Genomic DNA, 16,006 nt, shown 5'->3' on the forward strand with positions numbered 1-16,006 from the left:
GCGAGCAGCATCCCAATCCTTGAAGAATCAAAGGCATGCAAAGGCTCGACAAAGTCTCAAAGCCTGTCTTATGGCTAGACAGAAGCCAAGCATGCCAGGATCTGCTCGACCACGAGAAGGCGAGCAGACTCCAAAGCATTCGAAGAAATTCCTGAGGCATGCAAGGGCTCACCATGTCTCAAAGCCTGTCTTATGGCGAGACAGAAGCCAAGCATGCCAGGATCTGCTCGACCACGAGAAGGCGAGCAGACTCCAAAGCATTTGAAGAAATTCCTGAGGCATGCAAAGGCTCACCAAGTCTCACAGCCTGTTTTATGGTGAGACAGATGCCAAGCGTGCCAGGATCTGCTCGACCGCGCGAAGGCGACCCGAATCCCAGGCATTGAAGAATCTTCAAAGGCGTGTGGCAAAACCATGAGCAAAGCCGGAACCTGCTCGTCTAGACAAAGACAAGCAGATTCTCCAACGAAAATTAACTCATAATTACAACACAAGAAAGTAATCAAAAAACATTTTTATTAATTTGTTAATAATTAACAGAGAGGATTTCATTTTCCTAATGAGGACGGACTCTTGGGTTGCCAGCATTTAACAGCGCCGAATCCCGAGGGTCTCATAACCGTCGGTTTGAAATTCAAATGGAGGGGGGGATTTCTGCCACGTCACCTCGTCCGTAATTAAATGCGACGTGATTCTTGGCAGCCTTTTCCAATCCCACGCAAGCGAGTACTAGCGAGTTTCTACTGCTGGTCCACTACATTACCCAACACCAGAAACTGGGGGACCGGTGTTTGGGAGAAATATGTCGACGAGACCAGGCATGGTGAGCAGATATCCTATGGCAGAGTTCTGCGAACCGGTGTGTTCCGTAAAAGCCTGGTGCGCGGGGGAACAGGAGCAGAAATATCCTGCTCGTCCACGAGCACGTCATCCGCGAGGCAAATTTCCTGTAAGAGGCATAAGGCCATTCCGGCTAGAGGTCGAGAGGCGAGGAGACCCGGTCGACGGCAGTTGGCAAGACCTGCTCTCCAGCCCGAGAATCTAGGCACGACAGCCACGCTTTCCCCAGAACCGTGGCGTAACACGCAAGATCCCACGTTTGCCCATAACGCAGCATAACGCAGCGGTCGGAGTCCCATACCGTCCCCCAAAAAAGCGGAAACAAGATCTCGCGAAACCACGACAGCCACGCTTTCCCCAGAACCGTGGCGTAACACGCAAGATCCCACGTTTGCCCATAGCGCGGCAGTCAGAGTCCCATACCGTCCCGAAAAAAGCGGAAAACTGGGATTCAGAGGAAGCCTATAAAAAGGTAGCCAACGAAGGTAAAAGGGTTAGCATTTTTGAGATTAGAAAAGAAATTCTAAAGAAGAGAAAACCACGAAAAAGCCATAAGATCTGTGGCAAGCGTTCCCCGAACCTTCATATCTGACTTGAGCGTCGGAGGGTTTGCGCCGGGAAAACAACCGGCGTACTCTGACTTGTCTGTGTGCGCAGGAACCTCTGGAGAAGAAGCCTTGCGAGGAGACCCCCTGGTCGTGATGACGTTGATCGAGCAGAGATCCTGGTCGTAGAACGAGGAGAACCGGAATCCCGCATCAACACTTCCCACCAAACAAATTTAATGATGATACAGGGATCTGAGATCTAACCAACTTATCCAGATTTTCGCATCAACAACAGCAAATGAATCATATTTTTGTGTGTACAAAACTAAAAATTGTTGCTGTATGCTTCCAAACACATATGTGCATAGAAGTAAACTTAATTTGCAGGAAGAAATCGTATATACTGCAAACAAAAGGACAAAGAAAGCAAGCTGCAGACTGCAATGAGGATGTACCTGTGGACGGCAAATTGATAAATCTGATATCGAGATAACGCGTGGCTTGATCTCTGTGAACGTGGTGTGTACTCGCATTCATTCAAGTCAAAGGCAGAAGAAATCGGCCACCACGAAATTTCTGAGGAAGTACTGCTTCTAGGGGTGATGACAGACAACCCCCTTCACCAGCTGATGAGATTGCGTCCCAATTATTTTGCGACACGTGTTCCCACGTGGCAACCACATTTGATCTCTAAAATTAAACATTTTTAATCTAAATGATTCTTATTGAATCAAAATAACTATCGCTTTCATTTGTCAGATCAGTCACACCAATCCACTGTCGATTGTCGACGCCTAGGTAGGTGAGTTGGTGGAGCTCATCTATTTCAGGGATAGTGCTAATTTTTCACATCATTGAGGCTTGATGTTCCCATTAGTCTGATAACCACATCTTCAACTTTTATAATCTATATATAGTCAAATCTCATGGGGCATGAGCTTTATCCGAACTAATAAAACTTGGTAATATTCGTTATCAATTTGTTATGCAGTCATCCATAAAATTCTATGCATTAATGCAAATCTTAATGTTTTGGGTGTTTATTCTTAAAGGGAAAATGAATATCAAACCCTCATGTGTACCCTAATATATAGGTAGATTTCTAATGTAACGTTTTAAAATTTGACATACTTAGTCTCTCTATCTATCTTTTTTTTAAAGGGTTTTTTTTATTATTATTTGGGGATATAAGAGATAATGTTGTATGTCACGTGTCTATTCCCACTTGTATAATTTTTCTCGTTACTTTATAATTTTTACTATCACAATTCTCTATGAAAATATGTTTTGTATATTCGACTCACAGTGACGATGTTTAGACTTGGTTATCGTCCACGTCCTCTTATCGATTCTAGCTCGCGGATCCTCTTAAATCAAGGAAACGATATAATTATTTTTTGTAAATTAGAATTAGGACTAAATTTATGTAATAAACTCGAAACGAACATATATCCATAATTTACAACTCCCGTGTCGATAAAATTACTAAAATACCCTCAAGTCCATAAATCATTAAAAGACTTCGAAATCGTAAATCACTGAATTACTCTTGGAATCGTAATTACACCCAATCCTCAATTCTAGGAATTACTAAAATATCCACATATTCAGAAAATTACAAATTACCCTCATATTGTGAAATTACCAAAACGCCCTTGCCGATCAACGGCCACCGAATTTTAGTCACCCTGAGTCAAATAGTGCCGGCGGTGAGCTCCCACGCGCGGCGACAATGCCGGAATCTAGCTCGGCAGCCGTGAAATTCCAACAATTGGCTGGCGGCGAAACAACGACTCCTGGTATCTGTGGATGGTCGGAAATGGAAGAGGGAGTCGTGAGGAACAAAATTCAACCGGTGGTGTCACCCAAAACCGGCGAAAATCCCGGGAGAGCAAAGTGGAAAAGTCGCGGGTTTTCAAGCTTTGGTCGCCTACGTCTTGGCTGTTTTTCGACGACGTGAACGGCAGGGGTATGATGGTTGGTCTTCAAGCTTCAGATTGGTACCAAGCTTAATCGGTGGGGTGGCCGGAATCGCGAGATATGTCGGGGTCATGTTTGCGGGTCGGGTCGGGTTTTTGGATCTGTAGTTGGGTCGGATTTGACAGCTTCGCTCTCACTCTCTCACACGTGTAAATGTTTCCCCTGTTTTTCAGCTCTTTTCTTTTATTTTTATTAACTTCTTAACTGCCTCATTTTTATTTCCTCTTTTATTTTCACATATGTTACAGAAGGGACGAATTAGATTATATTTACTTTTCGAAGAAGATATCAACTTTTCTCTCCGTTCATCCTCATAATCTTTTCACTGTCTTCCTCCTCTTGATACTTCAATTTTTTTTTTTTTTTTTGGGAAACCAACTCACCATACCTATTAAAAAACCAATTTGGCAACATGTTGTTTATTGGATAAGACACTTGGGCCCTGCTGCTGCATGAAGAAAACAATAAGCAAAACAGAGGAGCTGAATATGGAAGTTTTTTTTTTTTTTTTTCATACATATCCAAGAAAATAAACATGAAAGTTATATATCATCCAGCAACACGTTCAGATAATGATACTAAGACGACAAATAAACTTGTCTAAGCTTTCTTGGGACGTCAATCATTGCTGGCCTTTCATCTGGTGATTCAGAGACGCATTCATATAAAAAATCTATATACATGCTTGTATGCAGCTCTTTAGGAGCATAGCCCTCTCCATAATTGCAGGATTTACTATTTCATTCATGATTCAGCACATCTTTTTTTCTAGGTTGGAAGTACCAGAAACAAAAGAAATCTGTACTCAGTGTACCTCTTTCATAATTGGTGAAAAAATTAGATTTAGGTTCTGTACCACATCAATCCGCTTCCGACAGCGCTGATGAAAGCATGATATACACAAGTAACTTTTCGTCTATTTGTGAAACCGGCCACAACTAATAGCATGGAAAAATGGAAACCTAAAATCAAGGAGTATAATTTAAAAAATTACACGCAAGAGCGATAAATTTGTATGAGGGTTTCTTTTGCAACATCAACCATTGTTGGCCTATCTTCCGGTGAGTTGTTGACACATTCTAAGATAAGTTGTGCAGATGCATGCAATTGCTGCTCTTTCTCAACGCATGGTATGTCCTGACCAATTATAGGAGCTGCTATCTCAGTAAATCTTTTATCTTCAAGATAGTTCTTCAAATATTCATTAGAAAAACAGCCATGATCATGTGTGTCCTTAAGAAGATCCCAGATGTCCCGTCCAGCTAAAAGCTCAAATAGAAATGCACCAAAACTAAAAACATCGGACTTTTCATTTTTAAAACACATATGCTTATGTACTCAGGTGCAGAATATCCCCGTGTTCCAATCACTCTATCCGTATTAACGTGGGTTTCGCCTTCAGGAATTGATATGGATAGTGAAAAGTCAAACAATTTTGCAACATTTTCTTCATTGAACAAGATATTTTCTGTCTTGGGGTTTCTAAAAACAATTGGCCTGGTGAATCCAAAGTGAAGATAAGCAAGTGAATTAGCAATATCCCTTCCAATCTTTAACCTGGATGGCTGGATTTCAATAGCAATGGTTCAAACGGAGGTCCAGAAGCGCCTACAATTCGATGACGAAGAGTCCCACACTTTACAGATTCAAAAACTAGAATGGGAATTGGAGTCTCTAAGCAGAATCCAATTAGCTTTAAAATATGATTGTGGCTCATTTGTGCTGCATATGTGATGTTGTTAATACAACTTTCGTATGTATGACGATGGCATTCATGACCATAAAACTTCATAACTGAAATTAGGGACTCCTGCCAAAAGCCCTCGTAAAATTTATATATGCTGCCTGTCTTATAACTTTTCTCTTGTCATAGTTGTTAGTTGCAATCTCGAGTTCTTTAGCAGCAAAGATACGACAAGGATTATATTTACCATTAGAAGACGCTATTAACTCTTTTGGTACACTCGTGCCATTCCTCATCATCAATCTTCTTTTATCATTCCTGTCCCTGAATTTTCTTGTAATTGCACTCATCTAGAAGTAGAAACCAATTCAAATATTGCAGTCAGTTCGTTTTATTTGACTATTTCATTCATAAATGTATAGCAGTAAAAGTTCAAAAAAGAAAAAGAAAAAAAAGAGAGCAAAGTTGGTGAATACTAATAACAAGGAGAAGAGTATATGTGTGGCTGTGGACATGCAGCAAATTGATTAATTATGAAAACGCTATGCTTGATCTTGATCTTTGCTACTGCAAGAGTTAGTTAAGATTCTGATGTTGATTAAATTGAGTCATATATATATATATATTTCTTTTAATCATGAATAATTATAAAATTTGTTTGTCTAATTAATGCTTAATTTAATTTGAAATACAATATGAAAATACAAGGTCTTCCCCTATTCAACCAAGGATATCCGACGCAAGAGGGAAAGAAATAGCCCACATGGCTAAGCGTGGAATGAATTCTTTTACAATGATTTTTTTTTTTTTGAGAAATATGTTAAGAAATAAGAACATAGAACATAAGTGATGCTTGATCTTGATCTTTACTACTGCAAGAGTTAGTTAAGATTGTGATGTTGATTAAATTGAGTCATATATAGTTTTTTTTTTCTTTTAATCATGAATAATTATAAAATTTGTTTGTCTAATTAATGCTTAATTTAATTTGAAATACATTATGAAAATACAAGAAGTCTTCCCCGGTTCAACCAAGGATATCCGACGCAAGAGGGAAAGAAATAGTCCACATGCCTAAGCGTGGAATTAATTCTTTTATGATGATTTTTATTTTTTGAGAAATATGTTAAGAAATAAGAATATAGAACATAAGTAATGTAAATGGAACATAAAATATAAGTGACGTAAATAAAAGGTAATACAAATAAAACATGTACATATCTTAAGAAATACGACCATAAAACATAAATAAAAAGTAAAACAAATAAAACATGTAAGTATCTTGAGAAATAAGAACATAAAACTAATATTAATATGGAACATAAAATATAAGTGACATAAATAAAAGGTAAAAAAGTAAAGTTTATTTAGATAAAGAGAACGTACTTAAAAAGAAATTAAAGCAAGCCGATGATGACAATTGACAAGAAGCTAGGATGTACCTGTGGACGGGCGAGAGGTTTGATCTTTCGATGTACCTGCGGACGGTGAGAGGCTTGATGTTTTGAGAGACAGTGTTGCAATTTCTCAAGCAAAATTTGAACAGAAACGTAAGCTTCTAAGAAATTCGGAAGTCAACCATAAATTATTCAAAGTCCGGAGAAAAATATTGTTATAGCATCATAAACGCGGTCACCAGAGAGGCACTGTGTGTACGCTGCAATCTCTCAAGGGTATATTTGTACCAGCATATTGTTTTATATAAAGTAACCTTCAATACACCCATGGAATGACAATCCTCAATTTGTACTCTAAAAGTGTGAAAATTTTAATTTATCTATTTAAAAGATGAGGGTCGATGGGGTGTGTTGATGAGTTTTTTTGGTTATCTTCTTTTCTTTTTTTAATTTTTTTTTGAAACAATTGAATATTGTTATTCTAAATAGGGGTAAAGTTCAACCCATGTTTTTCATTTAAGTGATAGAATCTCGTGGCTCATCTTTGACTCTCTGTAATAGTGTAAATATTAATGACAATGCAGTACTTATCCACAATAAATCTACAGCTTTCAAAAGTTTGACCATAAATCTACAACAAGCAAATATGCCATTGTTGGTAATATTCATGCCATTACGTGTAACCAATGACAAATATTCTACTAATATTAAATTTAAACGTGAATATCATCAAATTCCTTTTTTCTTTTTTGTGATAAATAGCTTTTATTTATAAAAATGCTCACCCAAAAATATATCTAACAATACTACTCAATAACATACACCACTGTGTTATATATAGTTTAAAGAAATCTACTAGCGTCCCACTCATGGACGGACTCAGTACATAAGGGGGGCTCAAGAGGGACTTCAAGGACTTTTCTAGGCCATTATTTTTCTTTTAAATATATCTCATACCCTTTTTAAAAGAGTTAAATAAAAAGAATTTGAGCACATTTTTTATGTAACAAAATACTTATAATTTAATGGTAAGAGTATTGTTTAGTGGTTTTTATAGATTTAGTTCATACTACAATAGCCATATAATTATTTTATGGAGATTACTTATATAAGGAACTTTTATAAATGTGGTCAGTGGCCACAATGAGCTTCAACATTAAAAATAAATAATTTATTATTATTATTTAAAATGAAAAAGTAAAGTTTGAGTTTTAAGACTTTAAAAAATTAAGTACGCCAAATTAAATTAAAATTTTTGAACTCACCTTCCAAATTTAAGTTTCGGGGTACACCACTGTGTCCACCAGAATTGAAACTTAAATACTAAAAGAAATACAATTGGGTTGAGTGAGGTTGACAATAAAATCCGAATTTAATAGCTTCTATACACATTAGACACACTTCAACCAGTGGCTCAGTCGACGATCGAAACTTTATAGTAGTTGACTTCTCTATTAGCTTATTTTAATTTCAGAATGCGAATAAACAAAACAGAGGATCTCTCTACTCTGCCCCAGCAGCAGCGTGAACAAAGTGATTTTGTGATTAGAAAAATATTCAATTTGCAAGTAAGTTTAATATTACAAATTAAATTTACTTGCAAATTAAACAAGTTACATTTTGTTTATTCAAATAACCGGGTTATAGTACTACTACTGGCAGGGGAAAATGGAAACATAGAAACAATGAATACAAAAGATTAATTACACTAAAGAGAGCAATAAATTTGTCTGAGTCTTTTTGTGACATCAACCATTGTTGGCCTATCTACCGCTGATTCGTTGAGACATTCAAGAGTGAGTCGTGCACAAGCTTGCAATTGGTGCTCTTTCTCAGTGCATGATAGGTCTTGAACAATTATAGGATCTGCTATCTCAGTAAATCTATTATTTTGAAGATAGTTGTTCAAATGTTCAATGAGATGACGGACCGAACCATGTGTATGAAGTAAATCCATGCTGCCCTGTCCAGTCAATAGCTCCAACAGAACTGCACTGAAAGTATAAACATCATACTTTTCATTGAAAACACCTGTCCTCATGTACTCAGGTACGTACTCAGGTACATACTCAGGTGCACAATATCCCCGTGGTTGCATCAGACAATCAGTAATGTGGGTTTCACCTTCGGGAATGGATATGGATAGTGAAAAATCAAACAGTTTTGCAACATTTTCTTCATTGAACAAGATGCGTGATGGGATGACTTGTCTAAAAACGATGGGTCTGGGGAATCCAACATGAAGATAAGCAAGTGTATGAGCGATATCCATTGCAATCTTTAACCTATGTTTCAATCGTAATGGTTCAAATTGAGGTCGAGGTTGAGGATTGCCGCAGAGACCAATACGCTCAGGAAGAGTTCTGTACTCTCCATATTCAAAAACTAGAATGGGAATTGGAGTCTCTAAGCAGCATCCAATTAGCTTTAAAATATGCTTGTGATCCATTTGTGCTGCATATACTATGTTATTAATACTATACCTATAAGCGCTATCAGAATAGGATTCATCAAACTTCAAAACAGAAATTAGGCGCTCCTGCCAAAAGCCCTTGTACAATTTATATATGTGAAAGATGCATTTTTTTATAACTTCTCTCCCGTCATAGTTGTTAGTTGCAATCTCGAGTTCTTTAGCAGAAAAGATACGATAAGGATTATATTTACCATGAGAAGACGCTATCAACTCTTTCAGTACTGTCGCGCCATTCCTCACCATCAATGTTCTTTTATCAGTCCTGTCCTTGAATTTTCTGATAATCGAACACATCTACAAGTAGAAACCAATTCAAATATTGCAATCAGTTCGTTTTATTTGTATATACACATACTATTTCATTCATAAATATAAAGCAGTAAAATTTATCCCAAAAAAAGAGAAAAAAAAAAAAAAAACCAAAGCTGCTGAACGCTGATGATGAGGAGAGGAGTACCTGTGGCTGTGGGCGTACAGCAAATTGATTAATTAAGAAAACGCTGTGCTCGATCTTGATCTTGATCTTTACTACTGCAGGAGTTGACTCAGATTCTGATGTTGATTCATTTGAGTCATCTGAATAAGTATGAAGGGTTTTTTTAATGCTCAATTTAATTTGGAATATGTGAAAATGCAACAAGTGTTCCTCTAGTCAACCAAGGATACACAACGAATGAGGGTAAGAATAGTCCACGTGGCTAAGCGTGGAATAATTCTTTTATAATGATTTCTATTTTTTGAGAAAGTTTATGATAGTTGAAACCGCCAATTAATTAACATTGACGTATCTTAAATTTTGTCTTGAAATTTATCAAATATCTTTTCTTCCACATTTTATCCTCTTGCATTTTCAATTTTTTTTGTTTCCGTGGTTATCTTTCCTCCCTCTTCAATTCCCAAATTTCAAAAGAAAGAGGATGTAACGTATGTGAATTAAATGAATAAATAAAAAGAGGCGGTTAAGAAATTAGTAAAAGCAAAAGAGAAAAGAGCTGGAAAACAGAGGGAAGATGCACGTGTGACAGAGAGTGAGAGAGAAGTAGAGATGGCAAAATCCCGGGTTGGGTCCGGGTATTGTAATGACCGGACCTGCCCGGATGCAACCAGTCTGGGTCCGAGTCTGTGCCAGGTTTTAATTTGAGTACCCTAATTTTATATTTTTTAATATTATATGTGCATATATTTTTTTTTTGGTAATTTTATAAGTTTTAAATTTATTTCAATAAAGTTTGACATGAAAATATAAACTTTAAGTGTTTAAAATTTTATATATGTATAATAAATGAGTCAAATAAATATAAATATTTAAAATAATATATATTTTATAATATTTTTTAAATAAAACCCGGGTTCCGAGTTTATCAAGTGATGTCTAAGACCGACCCGGCTTCATACCCGGGCCGGGTAATACCCGGCCAACAACGCCTGAGTACGGTCTGGGCCCGGACCGAGCGGGTATTTTTGCCACCTCTAGAGAGAAGCTGCCAAACCGACCCAATTACAGACCCGAAAACCCGACCAGAACTCGCGATCGTGACCCGACCATATCTCCCATTTCCGGCCACCGTTTTGGTCGAGTTTGGTACCAATCTGAAGCTTAGAAGCCGGCCATCGTTCCCCTGCCATCCTCGTTGCCAAAAACCAACCGGAACGCCGGCGATCGAAGCTTGAAAACCCGCGACTGTTTCGCTTTATTTCGCTGGGATTTTCGCTTGTTTTGGGTGACACCACCGGTTGGATTTTGTTCCTCACGACTCCCTCTTCCATTTCCGACCATCCATAGCCACCGGGAGTCACTGTTTTGCCGCCGGTCAATTGTTGGAATTCACGGCTGTTGAGCTAGATTCCAGTGTCGTTACCGCGCGTTGGAGCTCACCGCCTGTACCATTGAACTCAGCGTGAGTGGAACTTTCAGACTTGAGCTTCCCGGCCAGTGTTGACCAAATTCCGGTGACCGTTGACCAGCAAGGGCATTTCGGTAATTTCACACTCCGAGGGCAATTTGTAATTTCTGAGCCGGTGGATATTTTAGTAATTCCTAGAATTGAGGATTGGGTGTAATTACGATTCCGAGGGTAATTCGATAATTTTCGATTTCATAGTATTTTAATAATTTACGGACTTGAGGGCATTTTAGTAATTTTATCGACATAGGAGTTGTAAATTATGGATAGATGTTCGTTTCGAGTTTATTGCATAAATTTAGTCCTAATTACGATTTATGGAAAATAATTATGTTGTTTCCTTGATTTAGGAGGATCTGCGAGCGAGAACCGATCCGCGGACGTGGACGATAACCGAGCGTGAACACCATCACTGTAACACCATCACTGTGAGTGGAATATACAAAACCTATTTTCATAGTTAATTATGATAGTAAAGCATGTTTGCGGAATAAATATTTTAAATATTCTAATTTAATGATTTCCTCGAAATGGATTTTATTCATGCATTGGTATTTTATTAAAATGTTTGTTTAATGATTTTGCGTATCGACTTTGAATAAGCATGATAGTATTTTAAAGATAAGAAAAGTGGATTCAAATGTGGTATGATTTAAAGTATGGTTAAAAGATATGTGAATATGAGTATAGTGATTGTTTTTGAAATCATTAGACTGCACCATTCCCTCCAGATACAGTGATTCAGATGAGATGAGATGAGAGGCCTTTGGGGCCCGTCTGAACACACATAGAGGTTTTGGGTCGTGTGTTTGGGCGTTTTTGCCTTTTGGGGGCATATGCATGCGGTATGATGATTACAGAAATACGGATATGAAATACAGACAGATATTGAGATACAGATGATACGAATGAGATACAGGCCTTTGGGGCCTGTCTGAGTACACACAGAGGCTTTGGGCCGTGTGCTTGGGTGCTTTTGTCCTTTTGGGACTAGATTATGCATGCACAGATGTGATGAGTTATGAGATGGTATTTCCCTGTCTATCCGTGTAGCTCCGGGGCGTGACGGTACCTAGATAGTACGTCATTGCCCGTCCGTTGAGGTCCAGATATGACGAGATTATTTCCCTGGGTACTTGTTTGGTGATGATTTTCAGATTTGTGTATTCTATATGATATTGTAATATGATTTCCATGGTTATTTGGTACGATATTTTATATGTTTTTCATAGTTAGTAATCTGATTTAAATGTTAAATGATTTATTACTGATTTCTCGCATATGATTTGATGAAATCGTGTTTGGAAATGATATGATTATCTCTTTTAAAGTAAGAATTAATTTTCAAAAACTACTATCAATTCACTGATCTCAGTGAGTTTTAAACTCACTCCGTTTTTATTATATTTTCACCCCCTCACCAGGAGGTCGAAGGTACACCAGACCGACCCTGCGACTGTAAATATATTTTGAGTCTTGGCCACGTGATGGTGTTAGAAGATATAGATGTTTTTGTTAAGACGTCTTGATTATCTCGTTCTTTTGGGATTGTATAATTTTGTTATATTATTCTTTTGGAATTAAGAATAAACCGAGATATTAATATTAGTTATAATATTATCTTTTGAGACTCTACAGATATAAAACTCAGCATTTTGGTTGAGAATGTTAATCACTGGAGTTTGTTATATATTGAATTATTTTGGGAGTGTTTGTTTTACGTATTTGTAGATTGGGAGTGTTATATTTATAAAGGAGAATCTGTCGAATTTTCGATAGAATATTTACTAATAGAATTATTATCAAGTCCGTTTTGATGAGACTAAATTAACTCGCCCAGGGAGATTCGGGGCGGGTCGTTTCAGAGGATTAAACAATAAATATATTTCGCCCAGATTACATTAGCACCTAATTTCTCTTAATTCTCTTCCCTCTTTTCTCTGCTTTGCTCAATAATTTAGTCATTTTATTTCATATATTTTGTGTATATTTGTAGCGATGCTTGATTTGATCTTGATCTTTATGTTGATTAAATTGAGACACAATTATCTAGCTCTCCTAGTTGGCGTTTTAACATGTATCTGAATGAGTATAAAGTTTGTCCAATTAATTCCTTCTTTTTTAGTGCCTTTTCTTTTTTTTTTTTGGCTTTTTACTTTGTGGGCCACCAATCTTTTCTTCACTTTCGTACCTTTGCTGTTCTCATTGTTAAAAATAAAATGTCATTTCATCATTACACTTAGGGGTGGGTAAATTATCCGACCCGACCCGACCCGAAAAATTTTGGGTTCGGATCGGATTGTAAAAGCAACCCGATTGGGTGTAAATGGTGAAACTCGATCGGGTTGTGATCCGATCCGAAAATTCAATCGGGTTAACCCGATCCGATCCAAAAACCCGGTTGAGTTTCTTAAAAAAAATAAAAATAAACACATGCACGTACGCCACACATTCACACAAACACAACACAAATCAGATATTTATTCACAGCACAAACACACAAACACAAGGCTGCTGTTGCGCACAAAACACATCCACGGACTGCACCCAATGGCCAACAGCAAGTCGCCAACGGAGTCCACACCTCAAGAAGCGTCTGCTTGTGTGCTCACTGCTGCTCGGTGTTGCTGCGAGTTCTCTAGGGATGGCAATGGGGAGGGGAGGGGAGGGGACCAATCTCCCCGTACCCATCCCCGATATTTTGCGTATGTCCCCGTCCCCGTCCCCATCCCTGTCAAAATTATTTAAGAGAATCCCCATCCCCTCCCCGAATAATAACAGGGGATCCCCGAGGGTCCCCGATTCCCGAATAACTCATACATTTTTTTTGTTTTCGATTTTGAGTTAATCATATTAAATTAAAAAATTCAAATAAAAGTAAAGTTCGAAATATATCTTACATTAATATCAATTACAAAAGTCACATACATTAAATTAATAAGTAACGCAGCATGCAAGGGATACAAACTATCATGAACAAATTAATAGCCTAATACAAAATTGTTACAAATAAAATAAAATTTAGATTCAAAATTAACTTTTCAATGGTAGCGTTGGCACTTTATAAATGTGGATTATCCCCTTTACAGCACAATAGTTAAGTCGAAGCAAATCAAGAGCAAATATTAGATTAGATTAGATATAAAAATTGTAATTTGCTGTGGGCAATTATAACATCTAAAAATAAATTTAAGATAATAAAAAATAGATTTAAGTTTAAAATATTTAATGAATATTAAAATTAAAACAAAAGTGTCTTTTTAATGTCCTAAATAAAAATTTAGGACTTTAATTAGTTAATTGGGCCTAAAAGTTTAATAATATAAATATTTTGATATTTTTTATTTTTACTAATACTTATAATTTTACAATTCAAATTTTATTATTTATTTACTAGTAATTTTAAAAAATAAAAATTAAATTAAAAAATTAAAATGGGGAAATGGGTAGGGGATGAGGATTCCACCTCATCCACGTCCCCTCCCCGAACAAGAAATTGGGTAAAACAATTTCTCCGTCCCTTCCCCAAATAAGAAATTGGGTATGAAATTATCCCCATACCCTCCCCAAATGGAGAAAATCCCCGAGGGTACCCGTCCCCGTGGGGATTTTTGCCATCCCTATAAGTGATGCTTGATCTTGATCTTTACTACTACAAGAGTTAGTTAAGATTCTGATGTTGATTAAATTGAGTCATATATAGTTTTTTTTTTCTTTTAATCATGAATAATTATAAAATTTTTTTGTCTAATTAATGCTTAATTTAATTTGAAATACATTATGAAAATACAAGAAGTCTTCCCCGGTTCAACCAAGGATATCCGACGCAAGAGGGAAAGAAATAGTCCACGTGCCTAAGCGTGGAATTAATTCTTTTATGATGATTTTTATTTTTTGAGAAATATGTTAAGAAATAAGAATATAGAACATAAGTAATGTAAATGGAACATAAAATATAAGTGACGTAAATAAAAGGTAATACAAATAAAACATGTACATATCTTAAGAAATACGACCATAAAACATAAATAAAAAGTAAAACAAATAAAACATGTAAGTATCTTGAGAAATAAGAACATAAAACTAATATTAATATGGAACATAAAATATAAGTGACATAAATAAAAGGTAAAAAAGTAAAGTTTATTTAGATAAAGAGAACGTACTTAAAAAGAAATTAAAGCAAGCTGATGATGACAATTGACAAGAAGCTAGGATGTACCTGTGGACGGGCGAGAGGTTTGATCTTTCGATGTACCTGCGGACGGTGAGAGGCTTGATCTTTTGAGAGACAGTGTTGCAATTTCTCAAGCAAAATTTGAACAGAAACGTAAGCTTCTAAGAAATTCGGAAGTCAACCATAAATTATTCAAAGTCCGGAGAAAAATATTGTTATAGCATCATAAACGCGGTCACCAGAGAGGCGCTGTGTGTACGCTGCAATCTCTCAAGGGTATATTTGTACCAGCATATTGTTTTATATAAAGTAACCTTCAATACACCCATGGAATGACAATCCTCAATTTGTACTCTAAAAGTGTGAAAATTTTAATTTATCTATTTAAAAGATGAGGGTCGATGGGGTGTGTTGATGAATTTTTTTGGTTATCTTCTTTTTTTTTTTAATTTTTTTTGGATCAATTGAATATTGTTATTCTAAATAGGGGTACAGTTCAACCCATGTTTTTCATTTAAGTGATAGAATCTCGTGGCTCATCTTTGACTCTCTGTAATAGTGTAAATATTAATGACAATGAAGTACTTATCCACAATAAATCTACAGCTTTCAAAAGTTTGACCATAAATCTACAACAAGCAAATATTCCATTGTTGGTAATATTCATGCCATTACGTGTAACCAATGACAAATATTCTACTAATATTAAATTTAAACGTGAATATCATCAAATTCCTTTTTTCTTTTTTTGTGATAAATAGCTTTTATTTATAAAAATGCTCACCTAAAAATATATCTAGCAATACTACTCAATAACATACACCACTGTGTTATATATACTTTAAAGAAATCTACTAGCATCCCACCCATGGGCGGACTCAGAACATAAGGGGGCTCAAGAGGGACTTCAGGGACTTTTCTAGGCCATTATTTTTCTTTTAAATATATATCATATCTTTTTAAAAAGAGTTAAATAAAAAGAATTTGAGCACATTTTTTA

At 36.4% G+C, this 16,006-nt stretch overlaps 2 protein-coding genes across 7 annotated transcripts in view; both read right to left on the reverse strand.

The window, feature by feature from the left end:
* LOC102628314 (serine/threonine-protein kinase ZRK3-like) overlaps window positions 1-16,006 on the reverse strand; it is a 128,880-nt gene that overhangs the window by 81,829 nt on the left and 31,045 nt on the right. The window lies entirely within an intron of this gene.
* The window catches only part of LOC102626575 (non-functional pseudokinase ZRK2-like), a 49,342-nt gene continuing 41,310 nt past the window's right edge, over window positions 7,975-16,006 (reverse strand). For 3 of the 5 annotated variants that reach the window (XM_052442095.1, XM_052442094.1, XM_052442097.1), the window contains one exon: window positions 7,975-8,932. In XM_052442095.1, coding sequence (XP_052298055.1) covers window positions 8,158-8,932 — 775 coding nt within the window. In that variant the 3' untranslated portion in view covers window positions 7,975-8,157. Of the gene's footprint in view, window positions 9,220-9,382; window positions 9,592-16,006 lie in introns of those variants that run through there. The other 2 variants (XM_052442096.1, XM_052442093.1) reach the window with 2 other exon arrangements.

Source organism: Citrus sinensis, chromosome 5 (genome assembly GCF_022201045.2).
Source record: "Citrus sinensis cultivar Valencia sweet orange chromosome 5, DVS_A1.0, whole genome shotgun sequence".
In the NCBI taxonomy this organism is placed as follows: domain Eukaryota; kingdom Viridiplantae; phylum Streptophyta; class Magnoliopsida; order Sapindales; family Rutaceae; genus Citrus; species Citrus sinensis.